At 42.8% G+C, this 23,557-nt stretch overlaps 1 protein-coding gene across 3 annotated transcripts in view; it reads left to right on the forward strand.

The window, feature by feature from the left end:
• The window catches only part of LOC120978679 (L-selectin-like), an 869,073-nt gene that overhangs the window by 490,314 nt on the left and 355,202 nt on the right, over positions 1-23,557 (forward strand). For all 3 annotated transcript variants that reach the window (XM_040406944.1, XM_040406945.1, XM_040406946.1), the window contains exon 5: positions 20,636-20,799. In XM_040406944.1, coding sequence (XP_040262878.1) covers positions 20,636-20,799 — 164 coding nt within the window. The remainder of the gene's footprint in view (positions 1-20,635; positions 20,800-23,557) is intronic.

The raw sequence follows: 23,557 nt of genomic DNA on the forward strand, positions 1-23,557 counted from the left end.
ATAAAACTATGTTTTATTTGTTCATATATAAAATCTTCGGGCTAGAGCATAACGTGCGGATGTACACAGAAGAAGTTGGCGGCATGTTCAGACTAGGTGTTGATTCTTCGGACGCCATCGGTGCAAAAAGAAAGTGACGATACATGTACAGCGTGCTCTACCTAAGGAAGTCCATATGTAGACAATAGTGGAGAAATGGAAAGATAAGGCGGCAATGAAGTGCCGCCTTATCTTTCCATTTCTCCATCACGTTTTGTATGGTTGCTGCTGCCTCCATCATGCCACCACCGCCATCATACTATCGCTGCGACCAGCCAACCATCATGTTTTGTATGGCTGCTGCCTTCATCATGCCACCGCTGCCATCATGCCACTACTGGCCTGTCAACCATCATCTTCCATAAAGCTGCGGGTGCCTCCATCATGCTGCTGCCAGCCTGCTTGCCAACAGCTTCTGCTGCAACCTCCACATGCCACTATATCCATACCCTTTCAACATCCCCAGTGCAATGCTGCTGCTCCCAATTAAAAGAGAGATTTTTTTTAGGTTTGTTCGCAATGAGACAAATTTTCTTCTGACAATCAACACTTGTGCGTGTCGTATGGGTAGGCATTCTGACCATGTCAAGGCATGATTTTGGACGCTTGGTCTCCAAAGTCACTTTTTTATTTATTTATTTTTTATCCCATAACACCATTTGTGTTTAAACATCATCTGCCTATGTAACACCCCAGAGTGGTGTTACTACTTCTGAACCTTGCTTCTATCTTTTATAGAACCTATAGTCTAACCTGTATGCTACCTATATATGTATTTCCAGGTCCCTCAACACTGTGCATTTATAATAATGTTATGTAACTGTTCATGTAATGTGCCTGGTTCATCAGAAGGTGGCAGCAAACACGGCAGAACTATAGTTAGATAGAATGGAATTCACCATTCCATTCTGCCCTACTTTGGTCAGAAGTGGGCCAGTCCTGCTTGCTACCAGAAGGAGGTGGGGCAGTTCTGGTTTGTGCTGGTTGAGACTCCATGTTGGAGCTGCCAGGATTCTAATCTGTTCCTTGGCTGATGTTAAGTCCAACTAGAGAGAGAAGTGCAGCATACAGAAGAAGCTGAGTTATACAGCCTGTCACTACAGCAGAGTCAGAGAGAAACAGAGATATAGCAGTGTTGAGTTTGCCTCCCAGTTTATTGCTAAAGCCTGCTGGAACCAAGACAAAGCCTGAAACTGTTTGGAGAAACGTTTATTCAAAGTAAAGCTGCCATTGAACTTTATCTCAGGGTCTGGACTCAAGTTATTTCTTCAAATCCCTCAATTATTCCCACTATTTATTGTTTCGGAGCCAAAGCCTGGGGTTCAGCAGTATCCAGGTAGGAGCACTGTGACACATAAAGAGACATTTAGGCCGCACTACACCACTCGGCATTTCCTATACCTGGGAAGCCATAGAGAGGGCCCTGGGGGGAGGCGCCCGTTGCACCTCCAATAAGGGACAATTTTTTGAAACTTTGGAATATGAAAAAGAATAACACATGTGCTGGAGCAGTGTGTTTTAAAACATGCTTTATATTAATGGTGTCAAATGTACGTTTACCCATAGATATGCATGTCAGTATTACTATTACTATTACATTTACTATTGCTGTCATTCCATTCGAGAGCCTAGCGGAGGGGGGGGGGGGGAATTCATAAAACAAATTTAAAGAGATAATAAGTTTTCCTAAAAAATTCTAGGAGGCTAGAACCAACTACCAGGGCAATTGAAGCAACTTCAGTCCGGCCTGAATTGATTCGGGTCTGAACCAGACTTTAAAAAAAAATCTGCGAACCTGAACCAAACCAAATCTTGGTGGTTCATTTATCTCTAGTTCTGGACATTTTTATCTCCTTCTTTCATGGGTACTCTGGTAGTAGAGTTGCTTCATTGGCAGCTGAAGTGTCAGAGACAAAGAAAGGTTCTCTGAACTTGGGCCTAGCTCTCAGGTCTAGCTCTACTAGACTAGACTTACTAACTAATCATGGGCTGACGAGGTCATCACGCTGGTAACCTAAACAGTCTGCTAATTTGTTAAACATTTTATTATTTATTATTCTAGCATACTGCTGTTGTGTACATAAAAATAATATGCCAGGGGGAGAAAAACAGAACTGGATCGCACATCCACAATGCTATGCTTTGATCTAATCAAACTCGCTTCTCAGCGCCATGTTGAAGTATACAGCCCCCCATACTGCATGCTGTACAAGAGGCATTAGTGTACATTTTGATCAAAAGGCATAAGCCCACTCACCACGCCAAGGTTGCCTCTTTGAGTGGGACCTACTCTGACAAAAAGCAGCAGCGCAATGCGGTGACAAAGCGGCACTGCCCTAGTAGGCGGCGGGACCCAGGAGTCAAACAGCAACCCTGCTGTCTGACAATGCCACCCATGGCAATGGGTCCCACCAACCCACCAGTACAGCACCACAAAAACAAAGGCCACCACGCAGTACTGCACCATGTGAACCGTTGATCTAACACAACGTGTCCATAGGTATCAGGAGCTACTGGTCAATGACCACTATATGCAGACTTCTGTGATTAAAACCACCTGTGCCGAATTGGAGGAGTGCTGATCCCAGTAGTAAAGAAAAAGATAGCCCATTAACATGCCAGGGGGAGTAAAACATAAAAAAAATATATCACAACATATAACTTAATAGGGTAAATGTGAACAAGGCTTCAGGTCCAGATGGATTACACCCAAGAGTGCTTAAAGAGCTCAGTTCAGTCATTGCTGTGCCCCTGTTTTTAATTTTTAAAGATTGTCTAGGTACTGGTACAGTGCCAAGTGATTGGCGCAAGGCAAACATGGTGCCCATATTCAAAAAAGGATCAAGGTCCTTCACAGATAATTATAGACAAGTTAGTTTAACTTTTGCTGTGGGAAAAATGTTTAAAGGACTCTTAAGGGACTATATACAGGAGAATGTGACTGTAAATAATATTATAAGCGATAACCAACATGGGTTTACCAAGGACAGAAGTTGTCAGACTAACCTGATTTGTTTTTATGAGGAGGTGAGAAGTAGAAACTACAAATTGGTGTGGTATTAAAAAGCAGGAAGTGCTCAACCCCATATGCAGTGGTGCATCTATACCCGGGGGGGGGGGGGCAGATCCTGCACTTGTGGTCCGCTGCTAATAGCAATCCCCAGCAAAAATGCATACAATGGAGGATGCCTGCAGCGGACCACAAGTACCACAAAGGACATCCTACACAGGATAGCAAATGTGTGGATGTGATAAACAGTATATATAATACAACAAAAACAAAGACAGGTGCACTCTGCGGTCTTACTAAGCCCTCAAACTGGTGTTAAAATTTAGAGATTAGCCAACATGTCCTACGTGAGGACATGTCTGAGCCAACGCTAAACCTACCTGGGCCATATGGGCAATACCAGGAGCCAGTGGGTGAATTACAGGAGCGCAAGGTCCGACTCAAAGCAATCTCACAGTAACCTCCAGCATGTGACCATGCATACAATGGGAGGAGGCAGAGAGCTCTGAGCCCCACCCAAGACTGGCTCATATAGCCCGGGCCTCACATGTGCACCAGAATGCTGCCTGTGGATGGAAATAAAGGCACATTCAGACTAGGAGTTTCTACACCTCCAAAAAATTCAAAATACAAACTACAAAATGGCGTGGTACTAAAAAGCAGGAAGTGCTCAACCCCATATGTAGTGGTGCATCTATACCCGGGGGGGGGGCAGATCCTGCACTTGTGGTCCGCTGCTAATAGCAATCCCCAGCAAAAATGCATACAATGGAGGATCCCTGCAGCGGACCACAAGTACCACAATGGACATCCTACACAGGATAGAAAATGTGTGGATGTGATAAACAGTATATATAATACAACAAAAACAAAGACAGGTGCACTCTGCGGTCATACTAAGCCCATAAACTGGTGTTAAAAGGTGAGAAGTAGCCTGGACAGAGGGGCGGCTGTGGATGTAGTGTTTCTGGATTTGCAAAGGCTTTTGATACTGTCCCTCATAGACGTTAAATAGGTAAAATAAGGTCTATAGGCTTGGAAAGTATAGTTTGTAATTGGATTGAAAACTGCTGAAGGACCGTGTCCAGAGAGTTGTGGTCAATGATTCCTATTCAGAATGGTCCCAGGTTATAAGTGGTGTACCCCCAAGGTTCAGTGCTGGCCCTGTATTATTTTATTTATTTATTAATGATATCGATGACAAGATTAATAGCACCATTTCTATTTTTGCAGATAATACTAAGCTATGTAGTACTGTATAGTCTATGGAAGATGTCCATATACTACAAGCTGACTTGAACACTCTGAGTGATTGGGCATCAACTTGGCAAATAAGGTCCAATGTGGACAAATGTAAAGTTATGCCTCTTCGTAGTAATAATTTCTGTGCTTCATATGTCCTAGGTGATGTAACACTGGGAGAGTCACTTATAGAGAAGGATTTGGGTGTCCTTGCGGATGGTAGATTAAATTACAGCATACAATGTTAATCAGCTGCTTCTACGGCCACCAGGATATTGTCATGCATTAAACGAGAAATTGACTGGCGGGACAGGGATGTAATACTACCACAAAGCGCTGGTGCGGCCTCATCTGGAATATGCAGTTCAGTTCTGGGCACCAGTCCATTGAAAGGACGGACTACAGCTGGAAAAAGTAAAGAGGAGAGCAACTAAAATGATAAGGGGCATGGAGGGTCTTGGTTATGAAGAAAGATTAAAATAATTTAATTTATTTAGTCTTGAGAAGAGACGTCTAAGGGGGGACATGATTAACCTATACAAATATACACTGCTCAAAAAAATAAAGGGAACACAAAATTAACACATCCTAGATCTGAATTAATTAAATATTCTTCTGAAATACTTTGTTCTTTACATAGTTGAATGTGCTGACAACAAAGTCACACAAAAATAAAAAAATGGAAATCAAATTTTTTAACCCATGGAGGTCTGGATTTGGAGTCACACTCAAAATTAAAGTGGAAAAACACACTACAGGCTGATCCAACTTTGATGTAATGTCCTTAAAACAAGTCAAAATGAGGCTCAGTAGTGTGTGTGGCCTTCACGGGTCTGTATGACCTCCTTACAACGCCTGTGCATGCTCCTGATGAGGTGGCGGACGGTCCTCCTGAGGGATCTCCTCCAGACCTGGACTAAAGCATCTGCCAACTCCTGGACAGTCTGTGGTGCAACGTGACGTTGGGGATAGAGCGAGACAGGATGTCCCAGATGTGCTCAATTAGATTCAGGTCTGGGGAACGGGCGGGCCAGTCCATAGCATCAATGCCTTCGTCTTGCAGAACTGCTGACACACTCCAGCCACATGAGGTCTAGCATTGTCTTGCTGTCACGACCACTATGCCAGCAGCAGTCGTGTCGCACCAGACGGAGGGGAAAGGGGGACCCTTATATAGGATGGGAAATAGAATGGCCACCCCTGACTAACCCTAAGCTGGCACCTGTCTGCCCTGATACCCTAGACGGGGTGTGAACCCGTGCGGCGAGCAGGATGCCTAAACCCTCAGTCGCCCTAACAAGACTGGACTGGGGAAAGGCCGATGGGAGCGCTAGTCACCATCACTCACGTCTAGGAAAACAACAGGGGAAGACAGCAACAAACAAACAACAGCAGAGATAGACTTATCCAGTCACGAGCAGAGAAGGCGATCCCAAACACGACAGTCCACGCCGGACAAGAGCTCCACAGCAGCACCATCAAACGATCTCCTTCCAAGGTCAGAGTAGCACTGGAAGTAAGGACTATACTGGCAATGACTGCAAGTGAAAGTGAAACTAATATAGTAGCTGGGAGTGGCAGACAGGGACTCACCTGAGAAGGATGCCTACAAACTCCCAGTCCAGGACAAAAAGGTTCACAAGGCAAAACCCAGATGACATACCCTGAACCACGGAGCAAACTCACAAGCTATCGCGAGTAGCAAGTCGCTGCGACCTTCTCCTCCCAGACCTGTCTGGATCAGTCACAGTCGTGACAGTACCCCCCTTTCTACGAGGGGCCCCCTGGACCCTCAAGACCAGGCCTCTCCGGATGGGAGCTATGAAAAGCCCGAATGAGTCTGTCCGCTTTTATCTCTGATGCTGGAACCCACATTCTCTCTTCGGAACCATAACCTTTCCAGTGCACCAGGTACTGAAGAGAGCGGCGAACATATCGTGAATCAACAATCTTTTCTACCTGAAACTCAAGACGCCCATCAACAACCACCGGTGGAGGCGGTAGTGCAATGGTTCAGGAGGTTCTACATATCTCTTAACCCCTTAAGGGACCGGGCTCATTTTCACCTTAAGGACCAGGCTCATTTTCACCTTAAGGACCAGGCCATTTTTTGCAAATCTGACCAGTGTCACTTTAAGTTCTCATAACTTTAAAACGCTTTGACTTACCCAGGCCGTTCTGAGATTGTTTTTTTCGTCACATATTGTACTTCATGACACTGCTAAAATTGGGGTCAAAAAAGTTAATTTTTTTGCATAAAAAAAATACAATTTTTAACCGTAAATTTTGAAAAATTAGCAAATTCAAATTTTCAGTTTCTCTACCTCTGTAATACATAGTAATACCCCCAAAAATTGTGATGACTTTACATTCCCCATATGTCTACTTCATGCTTGAATTGTTTTGGGAATGATATTTTATTTTTTGGGGATGTTATAAGGCTTAGAAGTTTAGAAGCAAATCTGAAATTTTCAGAAATTTACAAAAACTCAATTTTTAGCGACCAGTTCAGGTCTGAAGTCACTTTGCGAGCTTACATAATAGAAACCACCCAAAAATGACCCATCTAAGAAACTACACCCCTCAGGTATTCAAAACTGATTTTGCATACATTGTTAACCCTTTAGGTGTTGCACAAGAGTTATTGGCAAATGGGAGGAAATTTGAGAATTTCATATTTTTGTCAAATTTTTCATTTTAACACCCATTTTTCCACTAACAAACCAAGGGTTAACAGCCCAAACAAGACTGTATCTTTATTGCCCTGACTCTGCCGTTTACAGAAACACCCAATATGTGGCCGTAAACTACTGTACGGCCACACAGCGGGGCGTAGAGTGAAAGGTGGCACCATATGGTTTTTGGAAGGCTGATTTTTATGGACTGGTTTTTTGACACCATGTCCCATTTGAAGCCCCCTGATGCACCCCAAGAGGAGAAACTCCCTAAAAGTGACCCCATCTAAGAAACTACACCCCTCAAGGAATTCAAAACTGATTTTACATACGTCGTTAACCCTTTAGGTGTTGCACAAGAGTTATTGGCAAATGGGATGAAATTTGAGAATTTCATTTTTTTGCCTAATTTTCAATTTTAACCCATTTTTTCCACTAACAAAGCAAGGGTTAACAGCCAAACAAGACTGTATCTTTATTGCCCTGACTCTGCCGTTTACAGAAACACCCCATATGTGGCCGTAAACTACTGTACGGCCACACAGCGGGGCGTAGAGTGAAAGGTGCACCATATGGTTTTTGGAAGGCTGATTTTTATGGACTGGTTTTTTTGACACCATGTCCCATTTGAAGCCCCCTGATGCACCCCCAAGAGGAGAAACTCCCTAAAAGTGACCCCATCAAAGAAACTACACCCCTCAAGGTATTCAAAACTGATTTTACATACGTCGTTAACCCTTTAGGTGTTGCACAAGAGTTATTGGCAAATGGGGATGAAATTTGAGAATTTCATTTTTTTGCCTAATTTTCAATTTTAACCCATTTTTTCCACTAACAAAGCAAGGGTAACAGCCAAACAAGATTGTATCTTTATTGCCCTGACTCTGCCGTTTACAGAAACACCCCATATGTGGCCGTAAACTACTGTACGGGCACACAGTAGGGCGTAGAGTGAAAGGTGCGCGGTTTGGTTTTTGGAAGCCAGATTTTGCTGGACTGGTTTTTTGACACCATGTCCCATTTGAAGCCCCCCTGATGCACCCCTAGAGTAGAAACTCCATAAAAGTGACCCCATCTAAGAAACTACACCCCTCAAGCTATTCAAAACTGATTTTACAAACTTTGTTAACCCTTTAGGTGTTGCACAAGATTTAATGGAAAATAGAGACACAATTTCAAAATTTCACATTTTTGGCAGATTTTCCATTTTAATATTTTTTTTCCAGTTACAAAGCAAGGTTAACAGCCAAACAAAACTCAATATTTATGGCCCTAATTCTGTAGTTTACAGAAACACCCCATATGTGGTCGTAAACCGCTGTACGGGCACACGGCAGGGCGCAGAAAGGAAAGGAATTCCATACGGTTTTTGGAAGGCAGGTTTTGCTGGACTGTTTTTTTGACACCATGTCCCATTGAAGCCCCCCTGATGCACCCCTAGAGTAGAAACTCCAAAAAAGTGACCTCCATTTTAGATAGAACTACGGGATAGGGTGGCAGTTTTGTTGGTACTAGTTTAGGGTACATATGATTTTTGGTTGCTCTATATTACACTTTTTGTGCAGCAAGGTAACAAGAAATAGCTTTTTTGGCACGTTTTTTTTTTTTGTTTTTTAAAACATTCATCTGACAGGTTAGATTATGTGGTATTTTTATAGAGCAGGTTGTCGCGTACGCGGCGATACCTAATATGTTTTTTTATTTATGTAAGTTTTATACAATAACTTCATTTTAAAACCAAAAAAATTTTTAGTGTCTCCATATTCTAAGAGCCATAGTTTTTTTCAGTTTTTTGGGCGATTATCTTGAGTAGGGTCTCATTTTTTGCGGGATGAGATGACGGTTTGATTGGCACTATTTTGGGGTGCATATGATTTTTTGATCGCTTGCTATTACACTTTTTGTGACGTAAGATGTCAAAAAATGGCTTTTTTTACACTGTTTTTATTTTTATTTATTTACGGTGGTCATCTGAGGGGTTAGGTCATGTGATATTTTTATAGAGCCGGTCGATACGGACGCGGCGATACCTAATATGTATACTTTTTTTTTTATTTATGTAAGTTTTACAGAATGAGTTCATTTTTGAAAAAAAAAAAAATCATGTTTTAGTGTCTCCATAGTCTAAGAGCCATAGTTTTTTTCAGCTTTTGGGCGATTATCTTGAGTAGGGTCTCATTTTTTGCGGATGAGATGACGGTTTGATGGTACTATTTTGGCGTACATGCGACTTTTTGATCACTTTTATTACTTTTTTTGGGAAGTAAGGTGGGCAAATTTCAGTTTTTCTCATAGTTTTTATTTTTTATTTTTATGCGTTCACCGTGCGGGGGAAAGTAACATGACCATTTTATAGATCAGGTCGTTACGGACGCGGCGATACCTAATATGTGTAGTTTATTTTATTTTTTTAATTTTTTATTCAGTGATAAATGTTTTTTTTTTTTATCTTAACTTTTTCACTTTTTTTTACATTTTTGTGACCCAGACCCACTTGGTTCTGGAAGATCCAGTGGGTCTGGTGTCTGTATAATACAGTACAGAACAATATATATTGTTCTGTACTGTATTTTACTTACACTGAACAGATCTGTGCTTTTAGCACAGATCTGTTCAGCACCATGGACAGCAGGACGCATGAGCAGGCGTCCTGTTGCCATGGGAACCCTCCCCGTCTGCTCAGAACTTCGCAGACGGGGGAAGGGTAAGGACGGGGCTGAGGGGGGCTCTCTGGGGGCTCTCTCCCTCTCCATCGGGGGGCTGCAAAGCCACAGCAAGCCCCCCGAGTGCAGAGGGAGGGAGCTCCCTGACCGATGACAGTTAACTTTTTCCATACAGCTGGTCCGTACGGACCGCGGTATGGAAAGGTTTAAACGGCTGACATCTTCACAGATGTCAGCCGTTTATACCAGGGTGCCAGCAATTTGCTGGCACCCTGGTATACCACTAGAAGCCAACGATCGTTCATGGGGAGGCGGGCGGGGATCGCGGATCCGCCTGCCGCACCGCCCGCCTCCCGCAACGCCCCCACCGCCTGCGACCACCCCCCCCGCACCACCCTCCGGCATAAAATCGTGCAGGGGTGCAGGGGGGGGAGAAAATAATGATTTAGCCACTCTAAAGTTTCTGATCCCCGCGGTCAGGGACCGCGGCGATCAGAAACTGCAAAAAGCGCAGCAAACCGCAGGTCTGAATGACCTGCGGTTATTCTGCGATCGCCGATACGGGGGGGTCAAATGACCCCCCCCTGCATTGTTACGGGATGGCCGGCTGAATGATTTCAGCCGAAATCCCGTTCCGATTAACCCCTGCGGCGCCGGAGTTCCGATTTTAAGTCAGGACGTACCGGTACGTCCTCGGTCCTTAAGGACTCGGGAAATAGGGCGTACCGGTACGTCCCTAGGTCCTTAAGGACTCGGGAAATAGGGCGTACCGGTACGTCCTAGGTCCTTAAGGGGTTAAGCAGAGATCTGTGGAAGACATTATGGATCCTTAGAGTCTGAGGTAGCTCCAGACGAAAAGCCACCGGGTTAATGATCTTAATTACCCTATAAGGACCAATAAATCTCGGACCTAATTTCCACGAGGGAACCTTCAACTTGATATTTCTGGTAGACAACCACACCAAGTCATTCACCCCAAGGTCCGGACCTTCAGAGCGCTTCCTATCAGCCGCACGTTTGTATCTACCACCAATTCTCTTCAAACTTTCTTGCACACTCTGCCACACTGAAGAAAGTGAAGACGCAAATCGTTCCTCCTCGGGAATCCCAGACGGCCCCCCCTCACTAAACGTACAAAACTGAGGATGGAAACCATACGCACCAAAAAATGGTGACTTATCGGTGGATTCTTGACGACGATTATTAATGGCAAACTCGGCTAACGGTAAATAAGATGACCACTCCTCCTGATTTTCGGAAACAAAGCATCTCAAATATGTCTCTAGGTTTTGATTGGTACGTTCAGTCTGACCGTTGGACTGTAGGATGGAAAGATGAAGAAAACGACAGATGAACCCCTAAACGAGGAACAAAAAGCTTTCCAAAATTTAGAACAAATTGGGTACCACGATCGAAACAATATCGGAAGGGACCCCGTGAAGCTTCACGATGTGGTCAATAAAAACCTGAGCCAGTGTGTTAGCATTAGGCAATGCGGCAAGAGCAATAAAGTGACCATTTTACTGAATCTGAGTCAACAAACTACAAGAATAACAGTCTTCCCCGCTGATACTGGTAGATCCGTAATGAAATCCATTGACAGGTGCGATCCAAGGCCTGTTGGGGATGCCAGAGGTAAAAGACGCCCTGCCGGACGAGTATGATCTACCTTAGAACGAGCACAGGTAGCACATGCAGACACAAAATTCAACACCTCCTGGCGCCATTTAGGCCACCAGGAACCGACGAGACACTAACTCAGAGGTTGCCTACTACCTGGGTGTCCTGCCAGTGTGGAGTTATGGTGTTCTTTTAGTATCCCCAGTCGTAAATTTTCTGGCACAAACAGTTTACCCCAGGGGGCAGGAGGCCGGGGCGTCCCCCTGAGCTTCCAACACCCTCCCCTCCAAACCTGAGTGTAATGCAGAGACCAACCACCCCCTTTTGCAAAATGTGCTCTGGTACCTCAACATCACCCCTCCAGGCAAACTTCGAGGACAATGCATCCGCCTTAGTATTTTTTGCCCCCGGGCGATAGGTTATTACAAATTAAACCTAGTAAAAAATAACGACCACCGAGCCTGTCTAGGGTGTGACGTTTAGCAGTCTCCAGATATAATAAGATTTTTGTGCTCAGTAATCACCGTGACGGGATGAACCGCCCCCTCCAAAAAATGACGCCACTCCTCAAAAGCCAACTTAATAGCCAAAAGTTCCCTGTTGCCAATATCATAGTTCCTTTCTGCAGTAGACAATTCTTCGAAAAGAAAGCACAACGGACGCCATTCACCAGTGGACAGGCCCTGAGATAGTACGCTCCCACCCCCACCACTGATGCGTCAACCTCTACAATAAAAGGAAGCGAGGACTCTGGCTGTATCGAGAATAGGGGCCGAGGTGAAACTCTCCTTCAGAGATGCAAAGGCAGTTTTGGCTGCATGTGACCATTTGGAAAAATCGGATCCCTTTCAGGTCATGTCGTCGGTGGTTTGACCACCAAGGAATAGTTCTTTATAACTTTCTATAAAAATTTGGCAAACCCCAGGAAGCATTGCAATGCCTTCAGGTTCTCAGGCAGATCTCAGTCTGATAATCGCCCGGACTTTCTCCTGGATCCATGCGGAAACCTGAAATCTGACACACATACCCCAGAAATGCAGTTCTTTTACGGCAAACACACATTTTCTAACTTAGCAAAACAATTGTTGGCCCTTAATATCTGCAGCACTTGTCTCACATGGATCTTATGTGTATCCAGATCCGGGGAATAGACCAGGATGTCATCAAGATATATCACAACAAATCTCCCGATAAGGTGACTAAAATATTGTTGACAAAATGTTGGAATACCGCAGGCGCATTAGTAAGACCAAATGGCATGACCAGATTTTCATAATGCCCTTCCGGAGTATTAAAAGCCGTCTTCCACTCATCCCCTCTTTGATGCGAACCAGGTTATAGGCTCCTCTGAGATCCATTTTGGAGAACCATTTAGCACCAGCAACCTGATTAAAGAGGTCGGGAATGAGAGGAAGAGGATAGGGATCTCGGATAGTTATCCGGTTTAATTCCCGGAAAATCCAGGCGAGGACGTAGGCCCCCATCCTTCTTCTTTTTAACGAAAAAGAACCCTGCAGCCACAGGTGAAGAAGAGGGTCTGATGTGTCCCTTAGCCAAACTCTCCGAAATATAATCTTTCATAGCCTTCGTCTCCGGGCCGGAAAGATTGTATAACCGGGTTTTAGGTAGTTATGCCCCAGGTAATAGATTAATCGGCAATCATATGGACGATGAGTGGTAACCCCTGACAACCCTTTTTCAGAGAACACATCCATAAAATCTGACAGAAAGGCAGGTAAAGATGTTACAGAGAGTGTAGAGCACCTACTACTCAAGCAGTTGTCCTTACAATGATTCACATCCACTCCACAATCTCCCCGGCCTGCCAATCCACCACTGGATTGTGAGTCACCAGCCAGGGAAGCCCCAATAACATAGGAGCCGGAAGACCGTCCAGGACATAACAAGAGATATGCTCTTTATGGAGGTCCCCTACCTGCAGATGGATATTATGGATGATCTGAGTTAACTCTCTTTGAGTAAGAGGGGAGGAGTTCGATGGCAAACACAGGAATAGTTTCTGCATACCGGTTCCGGAGTAAAACCCAGAGCCTGAGCAAACCGTGAATCCACCAAGTTGACCCCGCCCCACTGTCCAAAAAGACGGAACAGATCTCAATTTTATTGCCCGCCTCAAGGGTAGCGGACAACAAAAACTGAGACATGCGTATGGAGGAAACGAATACGCCCAGATGTTCTCCTCCGCACAATCTGGGGACTCTAGTTTTCCGGCGGCTCCTTTGTTTGTGGTCTCTTGGGTTTCTGAGGGACAAACCTTTACAAAATGACCCCTCCCCCACAACGAAAACAAACCTCTGACCTACGGCGGAACTTAGGAGGATTCACCCGTCTAGTGGCGCCCCTATTTGCATTGGTTCGACTGGACCATATAACGGACCGGATCCCTGTCCTATAGATGGCCTCCTTAAAATTTAATAGTCTTCTACCTGAGTCGTCTGTCGATTCTTATGGACAGAGACATAGCAGCTCAAGAGACCAGGACCTCGTATTACCGCCAGCGCGTCTTTTAATTTTTCAGAACAACCCCTGGCAGAACTGACTCCTAAGGGCCGAGTCCTTCCATAACGTAATCAGTAGCCCACCTACGGAATTCGGAACAATATAGTTCAGCAGACCGGTTCTCTTGCTGAAGTCTACGTAGCTTAGACTCAGCCAGTGAGACCCTGTCCGGGTCATCATATACGAGACCCAGGGCTTCAAAAAACTCCTCCACTTGATCGTAAGGCCGGAGAGCTCTGATGGTAGGGAGAAAGCCCAAGCCTGCGGATCTCCTTGCAGGAGAGAAAAGTTACAATGCCCACTCCGTTTGTTCCTCACCGCCGGAGGATCTAGGGCGTAACCTGAAGAACAATTTGCAAGCTTCTCTGAAGGTTACAAATTGGTCTCTCTCCCTCCAGAGAACCTATCAGGTAAAGCCACTTTTGGCTCAGGAGTACCTTGGTTTCCCGTAGCAAACGGTGGAACCCAAGGATTGCTGCTGCAGCACTGTTGCTTTAAAATCCTGCCACTCAAGGATAACCCCAGTAATTGTTTTGCCAAAACCGAAACCGGATCCATAGTGGAACAGACAAAATACAAAGCAAAAACAGCAAGCAACAAAGGAAAAAAAAAAATGTCTTTTTTTTTTTTTTTAAAAGGCCAGATATACTGCACGACCGCTATCCCAGCAGCAGTCGTGTCGCACCAGACGGAGGGGAAGGGGGACCCTTATCTACGGATGGGAAATAGAATGGCCACCCCTGACTAACCCTAAGCTGGCACCTGTCTGCCCTGATACCTAGACGGGGTATGAAGCCCGTGCGGCGAGCAGGATGCCTAAACCCTCAGTCGCCCTAACAAGACTGGACTGGGGGAAAGGCCGATGGAGCGCTAGTCACCATCACTCACGTCTAGGAAAACAACAGGGGAAGACAGCAACAAAACAAACAACAGCAGAGATAGACTTATCCAGTCACGAGCAGAGAAGGCGATCCCAAACACGACGTCAATGCCGGACAAGAGCTCCACAGCAACACCATCAAACGATCTCCTTCCAAGGTCAGAGTAGCACTGGAAGTAAGGACTATATCTGGCAATGACTGCAAGTGAAAGTGAAACTAATATAGTAGCTGGAGTGGCAGACAGGACTCACCTGAGAAGGATGCCTACAAACTCCCAGTCAGGACAAAAAGGTTCACAAGGCAAAACCCAGATGACATATACCCTGAACCACGGAGCAAACTCACAAGCTATCGCGAGAAGCAAGGTCGCTGCGACCTTCTCCTCCCAGACTGTCTGGATCAGTCACAGTCGTGACACTTGCATTAGGAGGAACCCAGGGCCACCCGCACCAGCATATGGTCTCACCAAGGGTCTGAGGATCTCATCTTGGTACCTAATGGCAGTCAGCTACCTGACTGCGGCCCTCCAAAAAATGCCACCCCACACCATTACTAACCCAATCCCCAACCGGTCATGCTGGAGGGATGTTGCAGGCAACAGAATGTTCTCCATGGCGTCTCCAGACTCTGTCACGTCTGTCACATGTGTGCTCAGTGTGAACCTTGCTTTCATCTGTGAAAGAACACAGGGCGCCAGTGGCGAATTTGCCAATCTTGGTGTTCTCTGGCAAATGCCAAACGTCCTGCACGGTTTGGGCTGTAAGCACAACCCCCACCTGTGGACGTCGGGCCCTCATATCACCCTCATGGAGTCTGTTTCTGACCGTTTGAGCAGACTCATGCACATTTTTGGCCTGCTGGAGGTCATTTTGCAGGGCTCTGGCAGTGCTCCTCCTGTTCCCTCCTTGCACAAAGGCGGAGGTAGCGGGTCCTGCTGCTGGGTTGTTGCCTCCTACGGCCTCCTCCACGACGTCTCCTGATGTACTGGCCTGTCTCCTGTAGCGCCCTCCATGCTCTGGACACTACGCTGACAGACACAGCAAACCTTCTTGCCCCAGCTCGCATTGATGTGCCATCCTGGATAAGCTGCACTACCTGAGCAACTTGTGTGGGTTGTAGACTCCGTCTCATGCTACCACTAGAGTGAAAGCACCGCCAGCATTCAAAAGTGACCAAACATCAGCCAGGAAGCATAGGAACTGAGAAGTGGTCTGTGGTCACCACCTGCAGAACCACTCCTTTATTTGGGGTGTCTTGCTAATTGCCTATAATTTCCACCTGTTGTCTATCCCCATTTGCACAACAGCATGTGAAATTGATTGTCACTCAGTGTTGCTTCCTAAGTGGACAGTTTGATTTCACAGAAGTGTGATTGACTTGGAGTTACATTGTGTTGTTTAAGTGTTCCCTTTATTTTTTTGAGCAGTGTATAAATGGGCCATACAAAAAATATGGTTAAAAACTGTTCCATGTCAAATGTGGCTCAAAAGACAAGGGGCATTGCCTCCGATTGGAGAGGAAAAAGTTCAGTCCTCGGAAGTGTCAAAGCTTCTTTACTGTAAGAACTGTGAAGCTGTGGAATAGACATCCTTAGGACGTGGTCACAGCAAGGAACAGTGGACAGTTTTAAAAAGGGTTTAGATGAATTCTTTAAAGTAACAACATTTAATGCTTATGAAAACGTGTAGAAATCAGTAGTGTTGAATGCGAATATTCGAATTTCGAATTTTTATCTCGAATATCGCAACTTCGAGATTTCGCGAATATTTCGAATATACAGTATTTCCATATATTCACGAAATGCGAATATTCTTTTTTTTTGTTTTTTTTAAATCTGAAATATATTATTCCTCCCTGCTCTTGCTTGCGGGTCAATGAGCCATTGGGCCTACAAGCAACTGAATTGAAGGCTGGAAGGAATCACCTTTTCAGATGGACCGGATATTCGAAATAAAGAATATATTGCTGTATATTCAATTTTAGAATATTCGTCCTATTCTAATCTAAACCAATAATCTCGGTTATAATATTCGAGTTCACGAGTATTACAACAGAAAAATAGTAATGGTTAACTTTCTGTGTGCCCAAGCGCATGACAAAATCGTTATTTAATAACTTCAGCATACAACACCCCGACCAGCTTCCCCGTCACCATGGGAACGCCTGTGGGTTAGAAAATACCATCGGATCTGAGTTTTCCCTGAGATCGTTAAAACCTCAGATCCGATGAATATTCTAACCCACAGGCGTTCCCATGGTGACGGGACGCTTGTCGGGGAGCAGTATGCCAAAATGGAATATTATTGCTCTAACTTCGTCTTTTAGAATTTTCTTAATATTGCTCTAACTTCGTCTTTTAGAATATTCGTAATATTGCTCAAAATTCGTCTTTTAGAATATTACGAATATTCTAAAAGACAAAGTTAGAGCAATATTAAGAATAATCGTAAAATACACATAGATTGTAATTTAGCTAATATAGTGCTATAATCCTTTTTTTTTTGTCAATTTTTTTTGACTCTTCTGAACTTCAGTTTTGGAAAATATGTACACTATTAAAAAAATTACTTTAGCAGTATATTAGCTAAATTACAATCTATATGTGTATTTTACGAATATTCTTAATATTGCTCTAACTTCGTCATTTAGAATATTCGTAATATTTTAAAAGACAAAGTTAGGGCAATATTAAGAATATTCTAAAAGACGAAGTTAGAGCAATATTAAGAATATTCGTAAAATACACATATAGATTGTAATTTAGCTAATATACTGCTATAGTAATTTTTTTAATAGTGTACATATTTTCCAAAACTGAAGTTCAGAAGAGGCAAAAAAAATTTGTAATATTGCTCTAACTTCGTCTTTTAGAATATTACAAATATTCTAAAAGACGAAGTTAGAGCAATATTAAGAATATTCGTAAAATACACATTAGCCTAGCCATAGTCAATTAGTCATAGGAACATTGCCTTATACTATCGAAAGAGAAATCGCAATACGCAATTAATTAAATCGCATATTATTCGCGATAAATGGAATAATCACGAATATTCGATTTCGACGAATATAACACGAATATTCAATCGAATATTCACGAAATCGAATATGGCACCTCCCGCTCATCACTAGAAATCAGAGTCTCGATTCCTTCTGGGATTCGCATCCCCACCTATCCCTTGGTTGAACTTGATGGACTTATGTCTTTTTTCAACCGTATTAACTATGTAACTTAACATTGCATAAACTCTTTGGCAATAATTAACCCTGACCCTCACACTGATTTTGGATTGCACATTGCAGTATTGCAAGTATTACAAGTAAAACAGATTTCTTTTCAACATGTTTCATCTCTAGAAATTGCATTGCCAAAAACCACATGGCAAAACCATGACAAACCCAAACAGATTTGGCACACTACTGCTACGTGCAAACCAAGCCTTGAAATGGAAAATTGTGCTCAACATATACAGTATTTTTCGCCCTATAAGACGCACCTAGGTTTTTGAGGAGGAAAATAAGAAAAAAAATATTTTGAACCAATAGGTGTGCTTTTGGTGGGTTTTGAACTAATTGTGGTCTGTGGATGGCACACTGTTATGGGGGATCTGTGGATGGTGAACTGTTATGGGGGATCTGTGGGTGACGCACTGTTATGGGGATCTGTGGGTGACGCACTGCCATGGGGGATCTGTGGGTGACACTTATGGAGGATCTGTGGATGACACTTATGGGGGATCTGTGGGTGACACTTATGGGGGATCTGTGGGTGACACTTATGGGGGATCTGTGGGTGACACTTATGGGGGATCTGTGGATGACACTTATGGGGGATCTGTGGGTGACACTTATGGGGGATCTGTGGATGGCACTGTTATGGGGATCTGTGTATGACACTGTTATGGGGGGGATCTGTGGATGACACATATATAGCATCTTATGCTATGTGTCATCCACAGATCCCCTCCATAACAGAGTCCCTGTAGTGAATGACCCTCAATACAAGGGGTGGGGGTCGCATCTGCTTTTATAATGACAGCGGGGCCCATGCAGTGACTGTATTCTACTACACGGGCCCCACTCACTGTATAATCATATCTGTATTCTGTAATAGTTAATTGTGTATATAATGTAATCACATAATCAGCGCTACTTACAACTACAAGCGCTCGGTAGGTAGCAGAGAGGAGGGAGGAGGCAGGCCGGGAGGACGGGCGCTGGCAGCGTGAGTCACTACGTCATGCGCCCACACCGCCTGCTTCATTCATAAAGTGGGCGGCGCAGGCGCGCGACGTAGTGAGTGACGCGCCGTCCGCCCGTCCTCCCGGCCTGCCTCCTCCCTCCTCTCTGCTACCATCTGAGCGCTTGTAGTTGTAAGTAGTGCTGATTATGCGATTACATTATATACACAATTAACTATTACAGAATACAGATACGATTATACAGTGAGCGGGGCCCGTGTAGTAGAATACAGTCACTGCACGGGCCCCGCTGTCATTATAAATGCAGATGCCAGCCCCCAGCCCCTCCTCCCTCACAGCTGATACACCCGCCGCGCGGCATCACGACGGGTGTATCATTGAACATACGGCAAAATCAGCAGCATTCGCCCCATAAGACGCACTGCTATTTTTCCGCCACTTTTGGGGGGAAAAAGTGCGTCTTATAGGGCGAAAAATACGGTACTTTTCCAATTGGCATGCAAAATGTGGAATTAAACTGGGGAACATAGAGGAAACTCTGTAGGCCTCATGGAGCTGGAAAGAAAGAGTTAGATATATCTAGTAGTGATGAGTGGGAGGTGCCATATTCGATTTTGCGATATTTTGCGAATATTCGATTGAATATTCGTTTTATATTCTTCGAAATCGAATATTCATCAATATTCTATCTATCGCGAATAATATGCAATTTAATTATTTGCGTATTGCGATTTTCTTTTAACTGTATAAGGCAACTTTCCTATTGGTTGGCTATGACTATGGCTAATATGTGTATTTTACGAATATTCACTATGTTGCTATATATTCTTGTTTTAGAATATTACGAATATTCTAAAAAACGAAGTTATAGCAATATAGCGAATATTCGTAAAATACACATATAGAATGCAATTTAGCTAATATAGTGCTATAATCTTTTTTTATAGTCTAATTTTTGTCTCTTCTGGAGTTCAGATTTGAAAAAAATTGACACAAAAAAAAATAATACTATAGCACTATATTAGCTAAATTGCAGTCTATATGTGTATTTCACGAATATTCGCTATATTGCTATAACTTCGTGTTTTAGAATATGACGAATATGACGAATATTCTAAAAAACAAAGTTATAGCAATATGGCGAATATATTCGTTATTTAGAATATTCGTCTTTTTTTTTTTTTCAATCTGTACTGTTATTCCACTTTGGCATACTCCTCCCTGACAAGCGTCCCCGTCACCATGGGAACGCCTGTGGGTTAGAATGTACCATCGGATCTGAGTTTTCACGATCTCAGGGAAAACTCAGATCCAATGGTATTTTCTAACCCACAGGCATTCCCATGGTGACTGGGACGCTTGTCGGGGACGAGTATGCGAACAACTGTACAGATTGGAAAAAAATATGTGAATATTCTACATAACTAATATATTCCCTATATTGCTATATATTTGTTTTTTAGAATATCGTCATTTTATTTCCCATATGAAAGCATGATTCCTTCCTGCTTAAGTTGCTTGTGCGCCAATGACTCATTGACCCACAAGAAAGAAGCAGGGAGGAATCATGTTTTCAGATATTTAAAAAATGACGAATATTTAATATAGCGAATATATAGCACTATATTTGAAATATTCGCAAATTAGGGAAGTTGCGATATTCGGGAATAATATTCGCTATTCGAATATTTGCGCTCAACACTAGTAAAGTGTGCCAATTATGTAATACAATGAGAGAAAAAATATTTGTTGACTGGTACATATCTGTTTTATCTTGTTGTAGTTGTACAATGCCTACATTTATCAGCTCAGTCTCAGGGTTACATGAATTGTTCTCATCCATGGGGAAACTTCAGCTATGTTTTCATGGATTTTTTCTTAACGGTACAGACAACAACCAATGTCTCCCTTCTGGAATTTGGAGTAGTGCAGAACCAAATTGCACAGGTATAGAATATTTGACTCACTGTTTTAGCAATACATTTTACTATACATTATCAGTCTGTGTTATTTAAATATATGCTATGCTTTCTTAACACCTTAAGGACCTTGCCATTTTTTGTAAACTTGACATGTGTCACTTTATGTGGTAATAACTGCTTTCAAGTGATTCTGGGATTGTTTTCTCGCGACATATTGTACTTCACTACAGATAGTGATACATCATAAAAGAGTTATTATTTTACATTTCCCATATTTCCAATTTCATGGTCATTGATGCCCCAGTGTCCAGGTCAAAATTTACAAATCTGACATGTGTCACTTTATGTGGTAATAACTTCAGAATGCTTTCAAGTGATTCTGGGATTGTTTTCTCGCGACATATTGTACTTCACTACAGATAGTGATACATCATAAAAGAGTTATTATTTTACATTTCCCATATTTCCAATTTCATGGTCATTGATGCCCCAGTGTCCAGGTCAAAATTTACAAATCTGACATGCGTCACTTTATGTTGTAATAGCTTTGGAACACTTTTATTTATCCAAGCCATTCTGAGATTGTTTTCTCGTGACATATTGTACTTCATGATAGTCAAAAATTTGAGTCAATATATTTCACCTTTATTTATGAAAAAATCCCAAATTTACCAAAAATTTAGAAAAATTCACATTTTTCTAAATTTACATTTCTCTGCTTCTAAAACAAAAAGTCACACCTAATAAAATATTTATTACTTAACATTTCCCATATGTCTACTTTATGTTGGCATCATTTTGGAAATGTCATTTTATTTTTTTAGGGCGTTGGAAGACTTAGAAGTTTAGAAGCAGTTCTTAAAATTTTTAAGAAAATTTCCAAAACCCACTTTTTAAGGACCAGTTCAGGTCTAAAGTCACTTTGTGAGGCTTACAAAGTGGAAACCCCCCATAAATGACCCCATTGTAGAAACTACACCCCTCAAGTAACTCAAAACTGATTTTACAAACTTTGTTAACCCTTTAGGTGTTCCACAAGAATTAAAGGAAAATGGAGACATTTCTAAATTTCACTTTTTTGGCAGATTTTCAATTTTATAAAAAAAAATTCTTTAACACATTGAGGGTTAACAGCCAAACAAAACTCAATATTTATTACCCTGATTCTGCGGTTTACAGAAACACCCCACATGTGGTCGTAAACTGATGTAAGCGCGCACGGCAGGGCGCAGAAGGAAAGGAACGCTGTATGGTTTTTGGAAGGCAGATTTTGCTGGACTGGTTTTAGATGCCTTGTCCCATTTAAAGCCCCCCTGATGCACCCTTACAGTAGAAACTCCCAAAAAGTGACCCTATTTTGGAAACTAGGGGATAAGGTGCCAGTTTTATTAGTACTATTTTGGGGTACATATGATTTTTAATTGCTCTATATTACGTTTTTTGTGAGGAAAGGTAACCGAAAAATGTCTGTTTTGGCACCGTTTATATATATTTTTTTTTACAAGATTCATCTGACAGGGTAGATCATGTGCTATTTTTTTAGAGCAGGTTGTTGCAATGATATCAAATATGTCTACTTTCTTTGTTGGTTTGTTTCAGTTTTACATAATAAAGCATTTTTGAAAAAGAAATTATGTTTTTGTGTGTCCATTTTCTGAACGCCATATGTTTTTTATTTTTCTGCCGATAGTCTTGTGCAGGGGCTCAATTTTTGCAGAAAGAGTTGAGGTTTTTATTGGTACCATTTTTGGGTACATAGGATTTTTTGATCATTCATTATTACACTTTATGGGGCAAGGTGACCAAAAAATTGGCTGTTTTGGAACAGTTTTTATTTATTTATTTTCACAGCGTTTATCTGAGGGGTTAGGTCATGTGACAGTTTTATAGAGCAGATCGTTACGGACGTGGAAATACCTAATATGTATACTTTTTTTATTTATTTAAGTTTTACACAATAATAGCATTTCTGAAATAAAAAAAATGATGTTTTAGTGTCTCCATAGTCTGAGAGCCATAGCTTTTAAATTTTTTGGGCGATTGTCTTAAATAGGGTATCATTTTTTGCGGGATGAGGTGATAGTTTGATTGGTACTATTTTGGGGGTCATAAGCCTTTTTGATCGCTTGCTGTTGCACTTTTTGTGATGTAAGGTGACAAAAATGGCTTTTTTTACACAGTTTTTATATATTTTTTTTATGGTGTTTATCGGACGGGGTCTATCATGTGATATATTTATAGTCTGCACAGACTAACCAATCGGATCGATTGTCGGCAAGGGGCCACTCTGATTGGTCCCTTGCCGGCATTACTGAACTGTATGCTGTCCGTGACAGCAGCAGGGCAGGGGCAGAAGCTTTAATCTAAGCGCTTTGCAGCGCTTGGATTAAAGCAGTGTTTCCCAACCAGTGTGCCTCCAGCTGTTGCAAAACTACAACTCCCAGCATGCCCGCACAGCCAAAGGCTGTCCGGGCATGCTGGGAGTTGTAGTTTTGCAACAGCTGGAGGCACACTCTTTGGGAAACACTGGATTAAAGAACGGTCTTGACGTTTATAGACGTGATAGCTGCACGGGACATGTGCAGCTATCACGTATATATACAGATTGCAGTCGGGAAGGGGTTAAGGACCACTTCAATCCTAAAGTCACTTTGTGGGGCTTACATAGTGGAAACCACCCCAAAATTACCCCATAGTAGAAACTACACCCCTCAAGTTATTCAAAACTGATTTTACAATTTTTTTTTAACCCTTTAGGTGTTCCACAAGAATTAAAGGAAAAT

This window comes from Bufo bufo, chromosome 9, assembly GCF_905171765.1.
Source record: "Bufo bufo chromosome 9, aBufBuf1.1, whole genome shotgun sequence".
NCBI classification, from domain to species: Eukaryota; Metazoa; Chordata; class Amphibia; order Anura; family Bufonidae; genus Bufo; species Bufo bufo.